The sequence below is a fragment of the Oncorhynchus masou genome, chromosome 9, assembly GCF_036934945.1.
Source record: "Oncorhynchus masou masou isolate Uvic2021 chromosome 9, UVic_Omas_1.1, whole genome shotgun sequence".
Classification (NCBI taxonomy): domain Eukaryota; kingdom Metazoa; phylum Chordata; class Actinopteri; order Salmoniformes; family Salmonidae; genus Oncorhynchus; species Oncorhynchus masou.
Genome location: NC_088220.1, coordinates 66,275,391 through 66,296,428, shown reverse-complemented (window position 1 = coordinate 66,296,428; position 21,038 = coordinate 66,275,391). Strand labels below are relative to the sequence as shown.

General features: G+C 44.3%; 1 protein-coding gene and 1 pseudogene across 2 annotated transcripts; one reads left to right on the top strand and one right to left on the bottom strand.

Annotated features, from left to right (window-relative positions):
* Window positions 1-12,930: 12,930 nt before the first annotated feature.
* On the top strand, window positions 12,931-15,383 carry LOC135545296 (autism susceptibility gene 2 protein-like). Of its 2 annotated transcripts, none has more exons than XM_064972918.1 (5): window positions 12,931-13,010; window positions 13,131-13,202; window positions 13,327-13,465; window positions 13,580-13,663; window positions 13,800-15,383. In XM_064972918.1, the coding sequence occupies exons 1-5, from the start codon at window positions 12,957-12,959 to the stop codon at window positions 14,921-14,923; spliced, it is 1,473 nt and encodes a 490-aa protein (XP_064828990.1). In that variant the 5' UTR covers window positions 12,931-12,956; the 3' UTR covers window positions 14,924-15,383. The 2 variants fall into 2 exon arrangements, with proteins under 2 accessions (XP_064828990.1, XP_064828989.1); XM_064972917.1 differs by having other exon boundaries at window positions 13,324-13,465.
* A 429-nt stretch (window positions 15,384-15,812) lies between these two features.
* LOC135545072 (histone H4 transcription factor-like) lies at window positions 15,813-20,516 on the bottom strand (annotated as a pseudogene).
* Window positions 20,517-21,038: the final 522 nt, after the last annotated feature.

Here is a 21,038-nt window from a genome sequence, read left to right as displayed (position 1 = left end):
AGAGTGGGTGTTCCACCTCCTCCAACCAGTGCCTTCCCTCCTCCAATGCCATCTTTGATGGCGAGGAGTTCTCAATTTTCACATAGTTCCTCTCAGCAGGGGTAAGACAATGGGAGAGAAAATCTCAGGGGTGAAGCTTTTTGTCCTGGGCAGAACGCTGGGACAGGGCAGCCCCCACTCTGACATCCGAGGCTCTACCATAAACTGACGGGATGGGTCGGATGGATTAAGATGGGGGCTGTAGTGAATCGATGTTTGAGATCTGAGAACCCTTGGTCAGCTGCTGGAGACCACATGAATGGAAACCTGCTAGAGGTGAGTGCTGAGAGGGGGAAGCCAGGGTGCTGTAACCCCGGATGAAGCAGCGGTAGAAGCTAGCAAAGTTGACCAGGGCCTGGAACACAGCGGGAGCGTTAGTCAGTCCAAATGGCATAACCAAGTACTCATGGTGCCCGCTAGCCGAGTTAAAGGCTTTCTTCCACTCGTCTCCTTCCCGTATTGTAGGCGTTCCGAAGGTCCAACTTTGAGAAGATGAAGAAAAAAAGCCCCTGATGTGGTGTAGTGCCCAGGAGACGGTCAATGGCACAGTCGTAGGGTCGATGCGGAGAGAGAGATGCCAGGGGGCTGATGTTGGAAGAGGGTAGAGGTGTGCTGGTGTTGGTGAACCTCCGTGGACAGGTAGAGGGCGGCCTGCCAGAAGCCTGAACTCACCTCTTGATGCAGCACACAGGGCTCTGAAGAGGAAGAGCAGACATAACAAACACATTTTCATGTAACTGTAATAATTTCTGCTATATTGTGTCTGAAGATATTACCTTATATATGTAAACAGGACCACATCAAAAGGCTCTATAAGGAGAATAGCAGTTAACCAGGTGAAGATGTACCTGAGTAGGAACTACCCGCCGGTTGCTGGGCAGCAGATGGCAAAGCGCTCACTGAGAGCAGTGGGGTAGGAGCAGAAGTGTAATAGGTTTATTTATGCACTCTTATAAAAAAAGGTTCCAAACAGTTTCTTCGGCAGTCCCTATACATTTTTAACTGTTTTGGTTCATGGTAGAACCATTTAGGTTTAATTTAGAACCCTCTGTGGAAAGGGTTCTTCAACAGATTATCCTATGGCAACAGCTGAAGAACCCTTTTAGGTTCTAGATAGCACCATTTATTTTCTAGGAGTGTAGACAAATAAACAGACTCATGACATTGTAATTGTAATTCTCTTCCCAATGATGTCAGACATTGTGACATCTACACTTACACAATGTGCCACCTCCCTCTAGGAAAAGCCCCAGTCATTTAGGAAATCCCAACAGTTACATAGCCAACTTGCCTGATACTATCACAAGTGCAAAGTTGTACTATGGAGCTATATATCAAATCAAAGTTTATTGGTCGTGTACACAGATTTGCAGATGTTATTGTAGGTGCAGCGAAAAGCTTGTTTCTAGCAACAGGCCTTATTGAAGACCTCGTCAAGGTCCGTGTACTCCGCGGGAATGACGGGGAGATCTGAGGCTTCTCCCAAGCCTGCAGGAAGACGTCCAGGGTCAGGCTGTGCCGATTTAAGACAATGCACATGGAACAACGGGATCCACCCCAAGATGGAACCAGTAGCCCAGTTGGTCAGGGGATGTGCTTTTGGAGCCATGAATATCCAAAACCCACGGGCACATGGGGAGATTCTATGAGCAGAAACTGCATACACTCACTGTGATTTCCTGATACTCGTAGGTTGATAGGAACTATATTGCGGGTGACTCAACCAATAGAGCGCCCATCCAGCACTCTGACGTCCATGGGAATGGAGAAGGGTTGAGTGGAGATAACAAGCTCCGACACCAAGGTAGCATCAACAATAGGGTGACATGAAGAGGGGTACGAGTAATGGAAGATTGGAAAATCCCGTACGGCTCAGAGTCCTCGTACCTACTGATGAGTCTGGTCTTTTTATTGGACAGGTAGAAATATAATGTCCTGTAGTCCCGAAATACAGACAGTCAATCTGCGTGAATGTTCATCCGGAGGCAATCTAGCACTTCCTAGTAGCTTGGGCTCTGGAGGAGGTGAGTCGACCGCCCTTGGTGATTCTCATGGGAACTCGGGTGACATTGGCAGTGGGCAAACCGGGAACAGACCTCTCCTTCCTATGTTTCCATAGCCGCCCATCGATCCGTAAGGTCAAGGCGATGAGGGAGTCAAGGTCCATAGGAAGCTCCTGGGCTGCAAGCTCATCTTTAACCTCCTACAATAATTAGTGAATGAACGTGTCGAAAAGAGATTCCGGGTTCCAGACACTCTCAGCGGCCAATGTACGAAAATATACCACACTACGGGAGTTGACACAGTTGGAGTAGCTTCAGAGCAGCCGCTCTCTCGGACAGAGAGTCAAACACCTTCCTACCCTCTGCCAAAAACTCCTCCAGACTGAGGCTAATGGTGGATTGTTGCTCACACACTGCTGTCGCACAGGCGAGAACCCCCGGTCTTCAGCGTTATAAGATACTCTATCTTCGAGCAATCTGAGGGAAATGAAGAGGGCTGCAACTCGAAGATGAGGGAGCACTGGGAGAGAAACGCTCTGCAGTTTACTGGATCTCCAGCATATCGCTCCGGAGGAGGTAAAGCAGGGTTCTCGTGAAGCTTGGATAGGAGAAGCGCCGCTGGTAGGGGGGTTACTGAAAGTCTGGGGGTTACCGTAGAGGCTTGCTGCCGAGTAGAATATCTGCGGAATTGCTCCAGCAATGCATTGAAAGCGCGGTCATGGTGTTCTGCCAAGTTCTGGAGTCCTTCCATGAGGTTTTGAAGTAACTCCTTGTGTCTTCCAATGGTGGCTCCTTGGGAGGAGACAGCGTTGCGGAGCTGGTCCGAGTCTGCTGTGTCAGTCAGGGCCAATTCATACTATCAAGGCTCAGGCTAAGACCCAGATGAAGACATGGACGTGGATAGTACGAGTCTCAGAGTTTATTCAAGTACAAGGGGCAGGCAAAAGGTAAGTCAAAGCAGGCAAAGAGTCGTAATCCAAATCTGAGTCAGGCAGGTACAGGATGGCAGGCAATTGGTAGGTCGAGGACAGGCAGAGGTTCGTAACCAGGCCAGAGTCAGAAAGGTACAGGACACAGGCAGCTTGGGGTCAGGGCAGGCCGAATGGTATGGCAGGTGGGCTCAGGGTCAGGGCAGGCAGAAAAGGTCAGAACCGGGAGGACTAGAAAACAGGGACTAGAGAGAACAGGAGTACGGACAAACACGCTGGTAGGCTTGATGAGACGAACTGGCAACAGACAAACAGAAAATGTAGGTATAAATAGTCAAGGGATAATGGGTGAAGATAAGAGACACCTGGTGGGGGGTGGAGACAAGCACAAAGACAGGTGAAACAGATCAGGGTGACATGGAGGAATGTAACCACTCTCAGATTAATAGACATCTATGGATGCAAGGACTGACCATCCATGATATCAAAATGATTGTTTTAACCATGTTATGAGGCTATACAGTGTTTGTTTACAAACATTGGATAAAAACAAGCTCATATTTTGGGTTCTCATGGAGTTTGACAGTTGAACTAAGCTCATGAGGAATTTATATATTCTTCAAGAATCAATGGATATATATATATATATATATATATATATATATATATATATATATATATATACACACACTAACGTTCAAAAGTTTGGGTTCACAAATTACCTTGTTTTTGAAAGAAAAGCAAAATGTTCGTCCATTAAAATAACATCAAATTGATCAGAAATACAGTGTAAACATGGTTAATGTTGTAAATGACTATTGTAGCTGGAAACGGCTGATTTTTAATGGAATATTAACATATGACACCAAAGGCCCATTTTCAGCAACCATCACTCCTATGTTCCAATGGCACGTTGTGTTAGCCAATCCAAGTTTATAATTTTAAAAGGCTAATTGATCATTCGAAAACCCTTTTGCAATTATGTTAGCACAGCTGAAAACTGTAGTTCTGATTAAAGAAGCAATAAAACTGTCCTTCTTTAGACTAGTTGAGTATCTGGAGCATTAGCATTTGTGGGTTCAATTTCAGGCTCAAAATGGTCAGAAACAAATACCTTTCTTCTGAAACTCTAGCTTCAGTCTATTCTTGTTCTGAGAAATGAATGCTATTCCATTCTAGAAATTGCCAAGAAACTGAAGATCTCGTACAACGCTGTGTACTACTCCCTTCACAGAACAGTGCAAACTGGCACTAACCAAAACAAAAAGATGAGTGGGAGGCCTCGGTGCAGAACTGAGCAAGAGGACAAGTACATCACTAGTTTGAGAAACAGACGCCTCACAAGTCCTCAACTGGCAGCTTCATAAAACACCAGTCTCAACGTCAACAGTGAAGAGGCAACTCCGGGATGCTGGCCTTCTAGGCAGAGTTGCAAAGAAAAAGCCATATCTCAGACTGGCCAATAAAAAGAAAAGATTAATATGGGCAAAAGAACACAGACACTGGACAGAGGAACTCTGCCTAGAAGGCCAGCATCCTGCAGTCGCCTCTTCAATGTTGACGATGGGACTGGTATTGTGTAATATACAGTTGAAGTCGGAAGTTTACATACACTTAGGTTGGAGTCATTAAAACCCCTCCACACATTTCTTGTTAACAAACAATAGTTTTGGCAAATCCTTTAGGACATTTTCTTTGTGCATGACACAAGTAATTTTTCCAACAATTGTTTACAGGCAGATTATTTCACTTATAATTCACTGTTTCACATACACTAAGTTGACTGTGCCTTTAAACAGCTTGGAAAAGTCCAGAAAATGATGTCATGACTTTAGAAGCTTCTGATAGGCTAATTGACATAATTTGAGTCAATTGCAGGTGTACCTGTGGATGTATTTCAAGGAGTACCTTCAAACTCAGTGCCTATTTGCTTGACATCATGGGAAAATCAAAAGAAATCAGCCAAGACCTCAGAAAAAAATTGTGGACTTCCACAAGTCTGGTTTATCCTTGAGAGCAATTACCAAAACCCCTGAAGGTACCACGTTCATCTGTACAAACAATAGTACGCAAGTATAAACACCATGGGACCACACAGCCATTATACCGCTCAGGAAGGAGACCCGTTCTGTCTCCTAGAGATGAACGTACTTTCAAGCGAAAAGTGCAAATCAATCCCAGAACAACAGCAAAGGACCATGTGAAGATGCTGGAGGAAACAGGTACAAAATTATCTGTATCCACAGTTCTATATCGACATAACCTGAAAGGCCGCTCAGCAAGGAAGAAGCCACTGCTCCAAAACCGCCATAAAATAGCCAGACTGCGGTTTGCAACTGCACATGGGGACAAAGATTGTACTTTTTGCAGAAATGTCTTTTGGTCTGATGAAACAAAAATAGAACTGTTTGGCCATAATGACCATCGTTATGTTTTCTGGAAAAAATGGGAGGCTTGCAAGCCGAAGAACACCATCCCAACCCGTGAAGCATGGGGGTGGCAGCATCATGTTGTGGTGGTGCTTTGCTGCAGGAGTGACTGGTGCACTTCACAAAATAGATGGCATCATGAGGGATGAGAATTATGCATATATATTGAAGCAACATTTCAGGACATCAGTCAAGAAGTTAAAGCTTGGTCACAAATGGCTCTTCCAAATGGACAATGACCCCAAGCATACTTCCAAAGTTGTGGCAAAATGGCTTAAAGACAACAAAGCCAAGGTTTTGGAGAGGCCATCACAAAGCACTGACCTCAATCCCATAGAAAATGTGTGGGCAGAACTGAAAAAGTGTGTACGAGCAAGGAGGCCTGACTCAGTTACAACAGCTGTGTCTGGAGAAATGGGCCAAAAGTCACCCAACCTATTGTGGGAAGCTTGTGGGAGGCGACCTGAAATTTTAGACCCAAGTTAAACAATTTAAAGGCAATGCTACCAAATACTAATTGAGTGTATGTAAACTTCTGACCCACTGGGAATGTGATGAAAGAAATAAAAGCTGAGATATGTCGTAGCTGAATCAGAATTAGTTATGTAACATTGATAAATAAGATGTTTTATTTACTTTCATAATATGCTTATGTGAGATAGTCACTTGGGGCCCAGAGAGGGGCGAGGTCAGGATTGTCTTCATATTTGAATGTGTCTGTAACTATTCCTAAACCATGTGAAGGGCTCCACCGTCTCTGTACTCCAGTCACTCCCTCCTTTTCCCATTGGGGGGAGGAGTATGGCAGTGTCTGGAACCATTGTATTTACCCCTCTGATGTTGCATGAATCTTGACCTAGTATATGACCTTGTGGCTCACTTCCCTCCGTGAGCTTGTCCAGGAGGGGGTGTATTTGAGATGGTAGTATCTAGAATTGACAATTGATATATGCCATTGGATGAGGTATTGTTTTGGTACTATGAAGTACCAAGAACGAGAAGTAGAACCTCGTCTAAGAGACCAAACTGAACGATAATTTATAGCTAATGCTATCTGGCTATGGGATACTCCTCTCTCAAGTAAAAGGACCTTTGTGAAGTTCCTAAGATCTTTGCTTCATCATGTGAGTAGTTGAGAGGGGTGTATCTTTGCTATAAAAGATACAAAGTATTATTTTGTAAGGACTCTGAGAGAATCCATTTATAGACACTGAATTGATCTGAGAGTCACAGGGATATGGTGAAGCTCATGTTATTAAAATATGAAGTTTAAGTATAACTCTGACTGGTGTGTGGTTTGTAACTCTGATCATTTAGTAATACAGGACATTACCACGACAGATAATCATTCTATCTACTATTAATCTGACATTTCACATTCTTAAAGTAAAGTGGTGATCCTAAGTGACCTAAAACAGGGGATTTGTACTTGGATTAAATGTCAGGAATTGTGAAATACTGAGTTTAAATGTATTTAGCTAAGGTGTATGTAAACTTCCGACTTCACTGTATATACAGTGGGGCAAAAAAGTATTTAGTCAACCACCATTTGTGCAAGTTCTTACACTTAAAAAGATGAGAGGCCTGTAATTTTCATCATAGGTACACTTCAACTATGACAGACAAATGTATTTTTAAAAATCCAGAAAATCTTATTCTCCACCATAATTTGCAAATAAATTCATTAAAAATCCTACAATGTGATTTTCTGGATTTTTGTTCTAATTTTTTCTGTCATAGTTGAAGCAACTACATATTGCACCTGTAAGTCTATCAAAAGTTTATGAGTTTAAGCATGTGTCCATTAGGCCTATGGATTTTTAAAATAATTTTTCATCAGCATGAATTAGATTGAGTAATAAAAGCCCCACTTTTATTCCATAGGCTGGGATCCGCACTAAGCAGCTGTTGAAAGAGCACATTTTCCACTGGCTGTCCACTGGTTTCAAAAACAATGATTGATAGGCAGCATAAACTTCTTAAATTCAACCATTATTGGGTTCAAATACACATTTAGATTTGTGAAAAGCCATCTACAACAATTACAATCCATATGGCGCAAATAGCTAAATGAGGGAGCAGTAGTGGGATTCACATTTTTTATTTATTTTTTATTTCACCTTTATTTAACCAGGAAGGCTAGTTGAGAACAAGTACTCATTTACAACTGCGACCTGGCCAAGATAAAGCAAAGCAGTGTGACACAGACAACAACACAGAGTTAACATGGAAAAAACAATAAACAAGCCAATAACACAATAAACATGTCAATGACACAGTAGAAAAAAAGAGTCTATATACAGTGTGTGCAAAAGGCATGGGTAGCTAGACAATAAATAGGCCATAGGAGCGAAGAATTACAATTTAGCAGATTAACACTGGAGTGATAAATGATGATGTGCAAGTAGAGATACTGGTGTGCAAAAGAGCAGAAAAGTAAATAAAAACAGTATGGGGATGAGGTAGGTAGATTGGATGGGCTATTTACAGATGGACTACGTACAGCTGCAGCAATCGGTTAGCTGCTCAGATAGCTCAGATAGATGTTTAAAGTTGATGAGGGAAATATAAGTCTCCAGCTTCAGCGATTTTTGCAATTCGTTCCAGTCACTGGCAGCAGAGAACTGGAAGGATTGGCCTTCCAAATGAGGTGTTGGCTTTGGGGATGATCAGTGAGATATACCTGCTGGAACGTGTGCTACGGGTTGGTGTTGTTATCGTGACCAGTAAACTGAGATAAGGCGGAGCTTTACCTAGCATAGACTTATAGATGACCTGGAGCCAGTGGGTCTGGCGACGAATATGTAGCGAGGGCCAGCCAGAGCATACAGGTCGCAGTGGTGGGTGGTATAAGGTGATTTGGTAACAAAACTAATGGTACTGTGATAGACTGCATCCAGTTTGCTGAGTAGAGTATTGGAAGCTATTTGGTAGATGATATCGCCGAAGTCGAGGATCGGTAGGATAGTCGGAGGCGTGAGTGAAGAAGGCTTTGGTTGCAAAATAGAAAGCAATTTGGAGATGTTTAATATGAGTCTGCAAGGATAGTTTACAGTCTAGCTAGACAACTAGGTACTTATAGTTCTCCACATATTCTAGGTCAGAACCGTCCAGGGTGGTGATGCTAGTCGGGCGGGCGGGTGCGGGCAGCGAACGGTTGAAAAGCATGCATTTGGTTTTACTAGCGTTTAAGAGCAGTTGAAGGCCATGGAAGGAGTGTTGTATGGCATTGAAGCTTGTTTAGAGGTTAGTTAGCACAGTGTCCGAAGAAGGGCCAGAAGTATACAGAATGGTGTCGTCTGCGTAGAGGTGGATCAGGAAATGAACCGCAGCAAGAGCGACATCATTCATATATACAGAGAAAAGAGTTGGCCCGAGAATTGAACCCTGTGGTACCCCCATAGAGACTGCCAGAGGTTCGGACAACAGGCCCTCCGATTTGACACACTGAACTCTGTCTGCAAAGTAGTTGGTGAACCAGGCGAGGCAGTCATTTGAGAAACCAAGGCTATGGAGTCTGCCGATAAGAATACGGTGATTGACAGAGTCGAAAGCCTTGGCCAGGTCGATGAAGACGGCTGCGCAGTACTGTTTTTATCGATGGCAGTTATGATATCATTTAGTACCATGAGCGTGGCTGAGGTGCACCCGTGACCTGCTCGGAAACTGGATTGCACAGCGGGAAGGTACGGTGGGATTCGAAATGGTCAGTGATCTGTTTATTAACTTGGCTTTCAAAGACTAGAGAGGCAGGACAGGATAGATATATGTCTACAGCAGTTCGGGTCTAGAGTGTCACCCCCTTTGAAGAGGGGGATGACCACGGCAGCATTCCAATCTTTAGGGATCTCGGACGATACAAAAGAGAGGTTAAACAGGCTGGTAATAGGGGTTGCAACAATGGCAGTGGATAGTTTTAGAAACAGAGGGTCCAGATGGTCTAACCCAGCTGATTTGTACGGGTCCAGGTTTTGCAGCTCTTTCAGAACATCTGCTATCTGGATTTGGGTGAAGGAGAAGCCGGGGAGCCTCGGGCGAGTAGCTGTTGGCCGGGATTGGAGTAGCCAGGAGGAAGGCATGGCCAGCCGTAGAGGAATGCTTATTGACATTTTTGATGATCATGGATTTATCGGTGGTGACCGTGTTATCTAGCCACAGTGCAGTGGGCAGCTGGGAGGAGGTGCTCTTGTTCTCCATGGACTTTACAGTGTCTCAAAACTTTTTGGAGTTAGAGCTACAGGATGCAAATTTCTGTTTGAAAAAGCTTTTGCTTTCCTGACTGACTGCGTGTATTGGTTCCTGACTTCCCTGAACAGTTGCATATCGCGGGGACTATTCGATGCTATTGCGGTCCGCCACAGGATGTTTTTGTGCTGGTCAAGGGCATTCAGGTCTGGAGTGAACCAAGGGCTATATCTGTTCTTAGTTCTGCATTTTTTGAAAGGGGCATGCTTTTCTAAGACGGTGAGGAAATTAGTTTTAAAGAACAACCAGGCATCCTAGACTGACGGGATGAGGTCAATATCCTTCCAGGATACCCAGGCCAGGCTGATTAGAAAGGCCTTCTCGCAGAAGTGTTTTAGGGAGCATTTGACAGTGATAAGGGGTGGTCGTTTGACCTCCGACCCATAGCGGATACAGGCAATGAGGCAGTGATCGCTGAGATCCTGATTGAAAACAGCAGAGGTGTATTTGGAGGGCAAGTTAGTCAGGATAATGTCTATGAAGTTGCCCATGTTTACGGATTTAGGGTTGTACCTGGTGGGTTCCTTGATGATTTGTGTGAGATTGAGGGCATCTAGCTTAGATTGTAGGACTGCCGGGGTGTTAAGCATATCCCAGTTTAGGTCACCTTACAGAACGATCTCTGAAGCTAGGTGGGGGGCGATCAATTCACGTATGGTGTCCAGGGCACAGCTGGGAGCGGAGGAGGATCGATAACAGACGGCAACAGTGAGAGACTTATTTCTGGAGAGATTCATTTTAAAATTAGGTCGGGTGATTGTGGAGGCCAGGTCATCTGATGCAGCACTCCATCACTCTCCTTCTTGGTCAAATATCCCTTACACAGCTTGGAGGTGTGTTTTTGGTCATTTTCCTGTTGAAAAACATGAGTACCAGTAAGCGCAAACCAGATGGGATGGTGTATCGCTGCAGAATGCTGTGGTAGACATGCTGGTTAAGTGTGCCTTGAATTCTAAATAAATCACTGACAGTGTCACCAGCAAAGCACCATCACACCACCTCAATGCTAAACGCTGGGAACCACACATGTGGAGACCATCTGTTCACCTACTCTGTGTCTCACAAAGACACGTCGTTTGGAACGAAAAATCCCAAAATTTGGACACATCAGACCAAAGGACAGATTTCCACCCGTCTAATGTCCATTGCTCGTGTTTCTTGGCCCAAGCAAGTCTCTTCTCATTGGTGTCCTTCAGTAGTGTTTTTCTTTGCAGCAATTTGACCATGAATGCCTGATACACGCAGTCTCCTCTGAACAGTTGATGTTGAGATTTGTCTGTTACTTGAACTCTGACACTGCAATCTGAGGTGCAGTTAATTGTCGATTTCTGAGGCTGGTAACAAATGAACTTATCTTCCTCAGCAGAGGTAACTCTGGGTCTTCCTTTCCTGTGGCGGTCCTCATGATAGCCAGTTTCATCATAGTGCTTGATTGTTTTTGCAACTGCACTTGGAGAAACTTTCAAAGTTCTTGAAATTTTCCACATTGACTGACCTTCATGTCTTAAAGTAATGATGGACTGTCATTTCTCTTTGCTTATCTGAGTCTTTCTTTCCCTAATATGGATTTGGTCTTTTACCAAATAGGGCTATCTTCTGTATACAAACCCTACCTTGTCACAACACAACTGATTGGTGTTAAGAAGAAAATAAACACCTGTTAATTGAAATGCATTCCAGGTGACTACCTCATGAAGCTGGTTGAGAGAATGTCAAAGCTGTCATCAAGGCAAAGGGTAATTACTTTGAAGAATCTCAAATATAAAATATATTTTGATTTGTTTCACACTTTTTTGGGGGTACTATATGATTCCATATGTGTTATTTCAAAGTTTTGACATTTTCACTATAATTCTACAATGTAGAAAATAGTAAAAATAAAGAAAAACCCTGGGCAGGTGTGCCCCAACTTTTGACTGGTACTGTATATATACTTCAAAATGTTTACTTAACAAAAATATAAACGCAACATGTAAAGTGTTGGTTTCATGAGCTGAAATAAAAGACCCCAGAAATGTTCTACACGCACAAAAAGCTTATTTCTCAAAAATTGTGTGCACAAATTTGTTTCATCCATGTTAGTGAGCATTTCTCTTTTGCCAAGATAATCCATCCACCTGACAGGTGAGGCATATGAAGAAGCTGATTAAACAGCATGACCATTACACAGGTGCACCTTGTGCTGGGGACAGTTAAAGGCCACTCTAAAATGTGCAATTGGCATGATGACTGCCACCAGAGAATTTAATGTTAATTTCTCTACCATAAGCCACCATCAATGTCATTTTAGAGGAATTGAACGAAACCTTCAACTGATCTCCCAACCACAGACCACATGTAACCACACCAGCTCAGGACCTCCACATCCAGCTACTTCACCTACAGGATTGTTTGAAACCAGACACCCTGACAGCTGATGAAAATGATGAGTATTTATGTCTGTAATAAGCCCTTTAGTGGGGAAAAACCAATTCTGGATTGGCTGGGCTTTGCTCCCCAGTGGGTAGGCCTGGCTCCTAAGTGGGTGGGCCTATGCCCTCCTAGCACCCCCCCCCCCCGCCCCCTGCCCATGGCTGCCCAATCATGTGACATGCATAAATTAGGGCCTAGTGAATTTATTTAAATTGACTGATTTCCTTATATGAACTGTAGCTCAGTAAAATCATAGACATTGTTGCATGTTGGGTGGACAGCATGTCAGTTCATGCTGCAAGAGCTCTGATAGGTTGGAGGACGTCTTCCGGAAGTTGTCATAATTACTGTAAGTCACAGGTTGATGGCACCGTAATTAGGGAGAATGGGCTTGTGGTAATAACTGGAGTGGAGTAAGTGGAATGGTATCAAATAAATCAAACACATGGTTTGCAGGTGTTTGATGCCATTCCATTTGCTCCATTCCAGCCATTATTACGAGCCGTTCTCCCCTCAGCAGCCTCCTGTGGTGTAAGTGTGTGGAAGGGGTGAGAACCATGAGACTCCTAGGTTTGGTATTGTAGTCAATATACCAGAGGAAGACAGAAGCTAGCTGTCCTCCGGCCACACCACTACAGAGTGCTGCTGAGGCTACTGTAGACCTTCATTGCAAATCAGTGTGTTTTAATCAATTATTTGGTGACTTGAATACATTTTGTAAATCTAAAGGGGATAACTTTTTTAATGTTTCACTTTTTATTTTATTTTAATTCTGAAATTCACTGAGGATGATCCTCCCCTTCCTCCTCTGAGGAGCCTCCACTGTGTGTCATGAGTTACTAGTGTGTAATCAACAGTCTATATTTCCTTGTCTTTGTCAGACATCAAACATTCTAGACATGGCACCTAGACCTAGGACTGGGTCACACAAGCTGCTCCAGAAGGATCCAAGAGTGAGTATTCTTTGGATTATTTGCAATTTAATATCTACATATATTGCCAAAATGTTCTCATTTGGAAAGTGTTTTGAGTTCTGTTTCTATCCTAACCTATTGAATTCGTTGTTTTCTCAGAGACCAGGAAGGTGGAATACAATGCATGTCCGCATTGCATGGCAGATCCACCACCATAAGCTGAGAGTGAAGGTATGAAAACATGTTGAACATCCACTAAAATGTGTATGAAACCCAATAAATATTATTTGTATCCAAACCAAACATTATAACTGAAGCTATTTTTCTGTCTGTCCGTCCTTCCATTTCTCAGCAGAAGATGCAAGTGGACGCAAATGCAATCAACTTCAGTGTCAAACCAGAATTTCTGACTCAGCCTCCTGGTTCTGACCTGATTCAAGCCATCCCCCATCAGTGGGATCTTATTCAGTACTCCACCCCACCCTCTAACCCAGGTGAGGAAAGGGACCAAAGACTAAACCTTAGAAATATGACTTGTCTTACTATAGTACTGTCTAACAGAGAGAAATTACTCAACATAGCATTTTTCCATTATTCTCCTGCTCCAGAGTCACACAGTAGACATCCTTTATTTGGAGGTTTGGGATCACTGAGGGTCACAACCTTTGGTGGACTGCCAAAACTAGCACTAAGTGAGTAGCACCTTCCGTCTCCCTTCAGTGTTGGTTCAGTATTATGTTAAAGACAATATAATCATAAATGAGGGGATTGCGTTTTCAAGCACACACATTTTTTTGACTTGCTTATTCTTCCTCCTCTTAAAAACAGACTATCCCATGATCTATCACAAAGACAATCTAAATGTACCAAGTGGAGAAGAAGGAGGAACTCCAGAGTGGTGGAGCAGGCAGCAGAAGACACCCCCATCCTCTGTATGTCAACCTGAACGCTCTACAGAACCTGAACAACCAGGAAGAGATTCAATCAGGGAACCTCAGGACAGAGAATGGGGACAGCAGCTACACCTACCCAGAGAGAAGATGGAGGAGAAACAGTACATAGTGGAGAAACACCAAGGCCACACTGCTGCAGGGACTCATGACAGTTCACCTGCTGAAGACAAGTCTGTTCCTCAGACAATAACCTTGGAACATGGTCAGCGGTCCAATGGCAGCTGTAGCTGGGAGTCAGGTGACAGGAAGAGAAGGCTTGAGTGTAAGAACAACATAAAGGTCAAGAAGATTAAGCGGAAAAGAGAGGATGACCAGGAGGATTTCAATGAAGGTCCTCAACCCACAGAGAAACCATCCCTGGTCCCACTCACGCCAACACTCACGCCATCCTCCATGTCGATGCAGCACATGACCATAGGGAACATTATTCCGAGGCTCTACCCAGTAAATAGTGTATGTAATCTGGCCCGGACTCAGGTTGGCACTCCTAATATGGGGCTCATCCCCTACCATGCACTTCCCTGGGACACCCCAAGAGACCCACTGTGGGATGTATACAGGGGTATGGACCTCCCTGTTTCCTCCTGTCAAGAGCTGGTCATGAGGGCTGATCCTCTGCATGGTGTGGTGGGGGCCAGGCTGTTGGAGGCAGCAGACTGTTCATATAGAGACCCTCATCACAGCTTTCCACACCCACCCCATCACTCCCCACTGGTCCTGAAGCAGCAGGAGAGGGCTTACCTCATGGAAAGAGAGCGTCTGCACCTGCGCAGAGAGGAATCCTACGAGCACAGCCTCTATTCTGCCACCATGGGAGACCATCTCCCCCATCCCAGCCTCCTGACCTCCACCTATTCCAGGTCACATATCTCCAGGGTGGGTCTCACCCAGAGTAGCCTCCCGAACAGAACTCTTACCCCTGGGTTCTTAAGCACACTGCCGCCTTTGGTCCCCTTCTCTCTCCCCTTGTCTGGTGCTCCCCACAGAACTACCTCGTAATGACAGAAATCAGAAGACCCTACTCTGTGTGCTTGCTTGCCTTAGAACTATAACTCAGTACTGCTTCAAGACAAATTCTGCCTGTATGATACAGATAAAAGACAAACTACTATGTTGAATTACATCCCTTAAAAACACCTGTAAATTGATGAGCAATAACATTGCTCAACAACAAAGTGCAATCCAACAAATGAGTTCATAAAATGGACAGACAAAAAATACAAATAACTGACAAAACTTAACAAATGTAAAAAAAAAAATGTAAAAAAAGAACTAGGTCAAATAAAAAGCTATAGCATTAATTAAATCAGAATAAAGGAAAATCTAAGATCTATGACTTAATGGAAAAGAGTTTCAAAAACATCAGAAATATTACCTGACACCACAAAAGTTATTTCAAAACTGCTGTCAATGGGGTCACATTCTGAGGCTGAACTAAAAGCGCAGACTGTATTTAAGCGCACACTGTAAAACACTAACAAACAAAAACACACTTCATGAAAATAATACAATCTTGTCACATCTCAACCGGAGATACTAACGTTTAGTAAACTTTAATAAACAGTCCATCCCAGGTTAAGCCCAGCCATCATACATTCAGCACAGCTGTAACAGAGAGATTCAGTACTGCCACATTAGTTGTCTCCAACACTGGTACTGAGAAGATGCTGGATCTGATTTTGTTCTTTTTAAAGCTAAGCGCTCATTTCATAAATTAATGACATGGTGCGTTAAATATTAACGGCTGCATTGATCGGCTGAAATATTCCTATTCATTAAGATACAATTCAAGTTGGTATCATTACTTTAGTCAAGGTTGGAGACAACAATGGTGGCAGTGTTAAGAATGAACTTGGACTACTAGAATAAGGAGGGTCAGTGTGTGTGATTACACCACATCCATCCCCAGACCCCTGGTCACCTCAGTCAGGGCCCTCACACCACCTGAGGGCCTGCAGGAGTCAGAGCCGTCCCGGGTGGCGTCAGGGTTATCCCCCATATCAGATACATTACTCAGGATGCAGTACACAGGTGAGTCACTGCCCCTGGGGCTGGGCTGGCATCTCCTCCCCTGCAGAGAGCTCTGAGGAAGAGGTGGAGCAAGAGGAGGAGGAGGAAGGGGGAGAGCCGTGACTCCTGGCTGCCCTGTTGGCAGCTCTCTTGGCTCGGCTGCTGGACCCGGGGCCCTGATGGAGCGTCCTCTTCTGAGCCATGTTCTTCATGATCTCCTGAGTCACCTCTACTGTCTCATAACGCACCATGTTCAGCCTCAGGTAGCCATCTACAATCACCTCCTTATGGTAAAACTGACTAACTCATGTTAACTCATCACATAAGGGAAAGATAAAGTGTTGTTCATACCTGAAGCGAGAGTGTCCAGAGGGCCATTTCAGGTGGTGTTTCTTGCGCAGGTGAAGAGTGAGTGTGTAAAGTTGTCACAGAGATGACACTTGTATTTCGTGACCATTCCACCCTACAGAGGAGAATTATGCAAGTGTCAAGTAGAGCACACTTGATCAAAATTCCCAAAACATTTTTGCAAATTAAAAAGTCTAGCTTTGACACGGATATTGATTCTGTAGTTCTATTGAGCACGGAGTGATTGTTTGGCGCCCCCTGCAGCCAGTCTGAAGTACCTAGTGTACTCTCTTGTAGTGCTGGTTCATGGTGTGTGCCATGTGGTGGTAGTAGTCACAGCCCTCTACAGAGCAGTGGTAGACCGCCCCCTCATTATGGGTCTCCATGTGCTGGTTCTTAAAGCTGGGAGACATACATCATAAACAACAGAGTGTAAGCAAAATAATATGTGCACAATATGTACAGTCCATAAGGGTCAGCAAGTTGTGGGGACTCTGATGAGTCTGTGGGACAACAACCTGCTCTCACAGAAGTCACAGGGAAAGGGTCGCTCGTCACAGTGGCGGAACTTGATGTGGATCTTCAGAGTGGCGAGAGAGGTGCAGGTCATGTCACACAGGGGACACTTGATATGGTTCACTGAAAGGCAGGATAGATCACTCATAAGGTTTACAGTGAATGAAACTGGACACAGACAACAGCCATCATCAGCTAATCAAAATATCTGATTGATAGCAATACAACTAAAATAAATCTGCTTGACTAATAGAGGTACATGTCGAAGCCAGACTAGGAAAATGAGCTAAATATGAGCTAAATCAAGACAAAAGGAGATGATTGTGGACTACAGGAAAAAGAGGACAGAGCACGCCCCCATTTTCATCGATGGGGCTGCAGTGGAGCAGGTTGAGAGCGTCAAGTTCCTTGGTGTCCACATCACCAACAAACTAACATGGTCCAAGCACACCAAGACAGTCATGAAGAGTGCACAACAAAACCTGTTCCCCCTGAAGATTTGGCATGGGTCCTCAGATCCTCAAAAGGTTCTACAGCTGCAGCATCGAGAGCATCCTGACTGGTTGCATCACTGCCTGGTAAGGCAACTGCTCGGCCTCTGACCACAAGGCACTACAGAGGGTAGTGCAAACGGCCCAGTACATCACTAGGGCCAAGCTTCCTGCCATCCAGGACCTCTATACAAGGCGGTGTCAGAGGAAGGCCCTAAAAATGTTCAAAGACTCCAGCCACCCTAGTCATAGACTGTTCTCTCTGCTACCACACGGCAAGCGGTACCGGAGTGCAGAGTCAAGAGGCTTCTAAACAGCTTCTACCCCCAAGGCATAAGACTCCTGAACACCTAGTCAAATGGCTACCCAGACTATTCGCATTGCCCCCTCCCCCCTCCACTCACCACTGCCACTCTCTGTTGTCATCTATGCAGTCACCTTAATTAACTCTACCTACATGTACACACTACCTCAACTAACCGGTGCCCCCCGCACATTGACTCTGTACCGGAACCCCCTGTATATATTGCTATTTTTTACTGCTGCTCTTTAATAATGACTTCTTGCTTTTATCTCTTATTCTTATATGTATTTTTTTAAACTGTAAGGTCCCCAACTGTTGTATTCAGCGCATGTGACTAATAACATTTGATTTGATAATTTGATTTGAATAATACTGAACAGAGAAGTGGTGGAAAACAGCACACTCACCATGCTGTCGTACGTGGTCTCTCAACAGTCTCTCATTGGCAAAGCCTTTGTCACAATGCTCACACACCAGGGATTCTGTAAGAATCAGAGGGCATTCAATCAAAATAAAATGTACATGTCTAAACCAATAACATATCTGCCTGTGCTGTAAAACAGTGACTTCTGGCCAGGCAGAGCTGAGCCCATTCACCCTCTGGCTCGGCCTGTCTTTGGATGTGGTTTAAGAACTTGGTGTTGCTGGAGAACATGCAGCCGCAGGTGGGGCAGGCCACCAGGCGCTCCTGAGTGTGGCTGCGCAGATGCTCCCGCAGACGGTACTTGATCTTAAAGAATGCATCACAACCTGAGGAAACATAAAGAGGGTATCAGATGAAGCAGACCAACAAAACATCAGTATATTCAATACAGCACTACAGCAGGAAAGGCTGTGCTGATACAGTGTCGTCGGAAAGTATTCAGACCCCTTGACCTTTTCCAAATTTTGTTCCATTAGCCTTTTTTGAAAATGGATTGAATTGTTTTTTTTTATCCCCCTCATCAATCTACACACAATTCCCCATAATGACAAAGCATAAACAGGTTTTTAGAAATTGTTGCTAATTGAAGTATCATATTTATTGAAGTATCATATTTACATAATGTTAGGTTACTTACTAGACTAGAAGTTAATAGTTACATGTATGAGGAATGTATATGGTGGGGTCAATGGAGGACACAAGAGACAATCGTACAAGAAACAACGCTTCTATTGTGTTTATATTCTATTTCTATTGCTTCTTCAAGGTTTCCAAGATGGCGTAGCCAGACGTTCTTTGTCCTCGTCTTGTCCCGGGTAATATGTTTTGTATCTTTTTGTCTTTTTCTTCGCATGTCGTTTTATTTATTTTTTCTAAAAACTCAACTTCAAAACACTCTCCTGCAACCCGCCTCACCAAATGTCGTAAGGATCTGTTTTTTTCCCAAAAGTATTATTCACCTCGTATTCGAAATCCACAATAGCCAGAAGTTAGCCAGCTCACTAGCTAACGTTAGTATTCAGCTAACCACGGCTAACGGTCATCAGCTATCCTTTAGCTCGGTAAGCTATCGCCAGTTTTGTACAACGCGACTCAGACCAGAGCATACCGGACCCATTTTCTCTCCATAACCCCGGATTTCAATCGCAAGCTCTGGACATTTACAACTGGATCTTGCAGCTAACTAGCTGCTATCCGAGTGACTAGTGGTTAACGTCAATTCCGTAGCAAACACCAAGCTAGCCAGCAGAAGAGTTCCATCAGCCACTCCTGGGCTACAATCACCTATCCGGACCCGTTTTACTGCCGATGCGGAGCCCTACTGGGCCTTCACGACTGGAATACCGATGTTATCTGCCCGAGGGAGTTATTCAACTGGAACCTCCATCGCGACGTAACCTGAACGCCCATCTGCGAACTGCATCCCGCTAATCGTTAGCTGTCTTGAGCATATCGGCTGCTATCTGAACAGGTCTATTGAACATTCTTCTTGGGCCACTATAACTATTTTGACAATTGGATTGGTCCCCTCTACCACACGGAACCCACTAATCTCCCGACGGAAATGCACAGGGTGGCTAAAAACAGACCTCCATCTTCTGCGAGCTTGCTACCCATGGCTCGGCTAGCTATCTGAATTGCCGTGACCCCAACTAAAATCACAACTCATTGGACCCTTATGATGACTCGGCTAAGCATGCCTCTCCTTAATGTCAATATGCCTTGTCCTTTGCTGTTCTGGTTAGTGTTTATTGGCTTATTTCACTGTAGAGCCTCTAGCCCTGCTCATTATACCTTATCCAACCCTTCAGTTCCACCACCCACACATGCGATGACATCACCTGGTTTCAATGATGTTTCTAGAGACAATATCTCTTTCATCATCACTCAATGCCTCGGTTTACCTCCACTGTATTCACATCCTACCATTCCTTTGTCTGTACACTATACCTTGAATCTATTTTAACGCCCCCAGAAACCTGCTCCTTTTACTCTTTGTTCCGGACGTCATAGATGTCCATTTCTCATAGCTTTTAGCAGTACCCTTATCCCACTCCTCTCTTCCTCTGGCGATGTAGAGGTGAATCTAGCCCCTGCAGTGCCTAGCTCCACTCCTATTCCCCAGGCGCTCTCTTTTGATTACTTCTGTAACCGGTTTCATGCATGTTAACATTAGAAGCCTCCTCCCTAAGTTTGTTTTATTCACTGCTTTAGCACACTCTGCCAAACCGGATGTCCTAGCCATGTCTGAATCCTGGCTTAGGAAGGCCACCAAAAACCCTGAAATTACCATCCCTAACTATAAAAATTTCCAACAAGATAGAACTGCCAAAGGGGGCAGAGTTGTAATCTACTGCAGAGATAGCCTGCAGAGTTCTGTCTTACTATCCAGGTCTGTGCCCAAACAATTTGAGCTTCTACTTTTAAAAATTCACCTTTCCAGAAACAAGTCTCACCGTTGCTACCACCCTCTGCCCCCAGCTGTGCTCTGGACACCATGTGTGAACTGATTGCCCCCCATCTATCTTCAGAGCTTGTGCTGTTAGGTGACCTAAACTGTGACATGCTTAACACCCCAGCCATCCTACAATCTAAGCTTGATGCCCTCAATCTCACATAAATTATCAATGAACCCACCAGGTACAACCCCAAATCCGTAAACACGGGCACCCTCATAGATATCATCCAAACCAACCTGCCCTCCAAATACACTTCTGCTGTCTTCAACCAGGATCTCAGCGATCACTGCCTCATTGCCTGCGTTCGTAATGGGTCTGTGGTCAAACGACCACCCCCATCACTGTCAAACACTCCTTAAAACACTTCAGCGAGCAGGCCTTTCTAACTCGACCTGGCCCGAGTATCCTGGAAGGATATTGACATTCCGTCAGTAGAGGATGCCTGGGTATTCTTTAAAAAGTGCATTCCTCACCATCTTAAATAAGCATGGCCCATTCAAAAAAAATAGAACCAGGAACAGATATAGACTTTGGTTCACTCCAGACCTGACTGCCCTTGACC

Bases quoted from the DNA above. Each gene is read 5' to 3' on its own strand.
- LOC135545296 (XM_064972917.1), top strand. From the start codon at position 12,957: ATGGCACCTAGACCTAGGACTGGGTCACACAAGCTGCTCCAGAAGGAT. The intron at 13,466-13,579 runs GTGAGGAAAGGG...CTCCTGCTCCAG, and splicing joins CACCCCACCCTCTAACCCAG to AGTCACACAGTAGACATCCT. The intron at 13,664-13,799 runs GTGAGTAGCACC...TCTTAAAAACAG, and splicing joins ACTGCCAAAACTAGCACTAA to ACTATCCCATGATCTATCAC.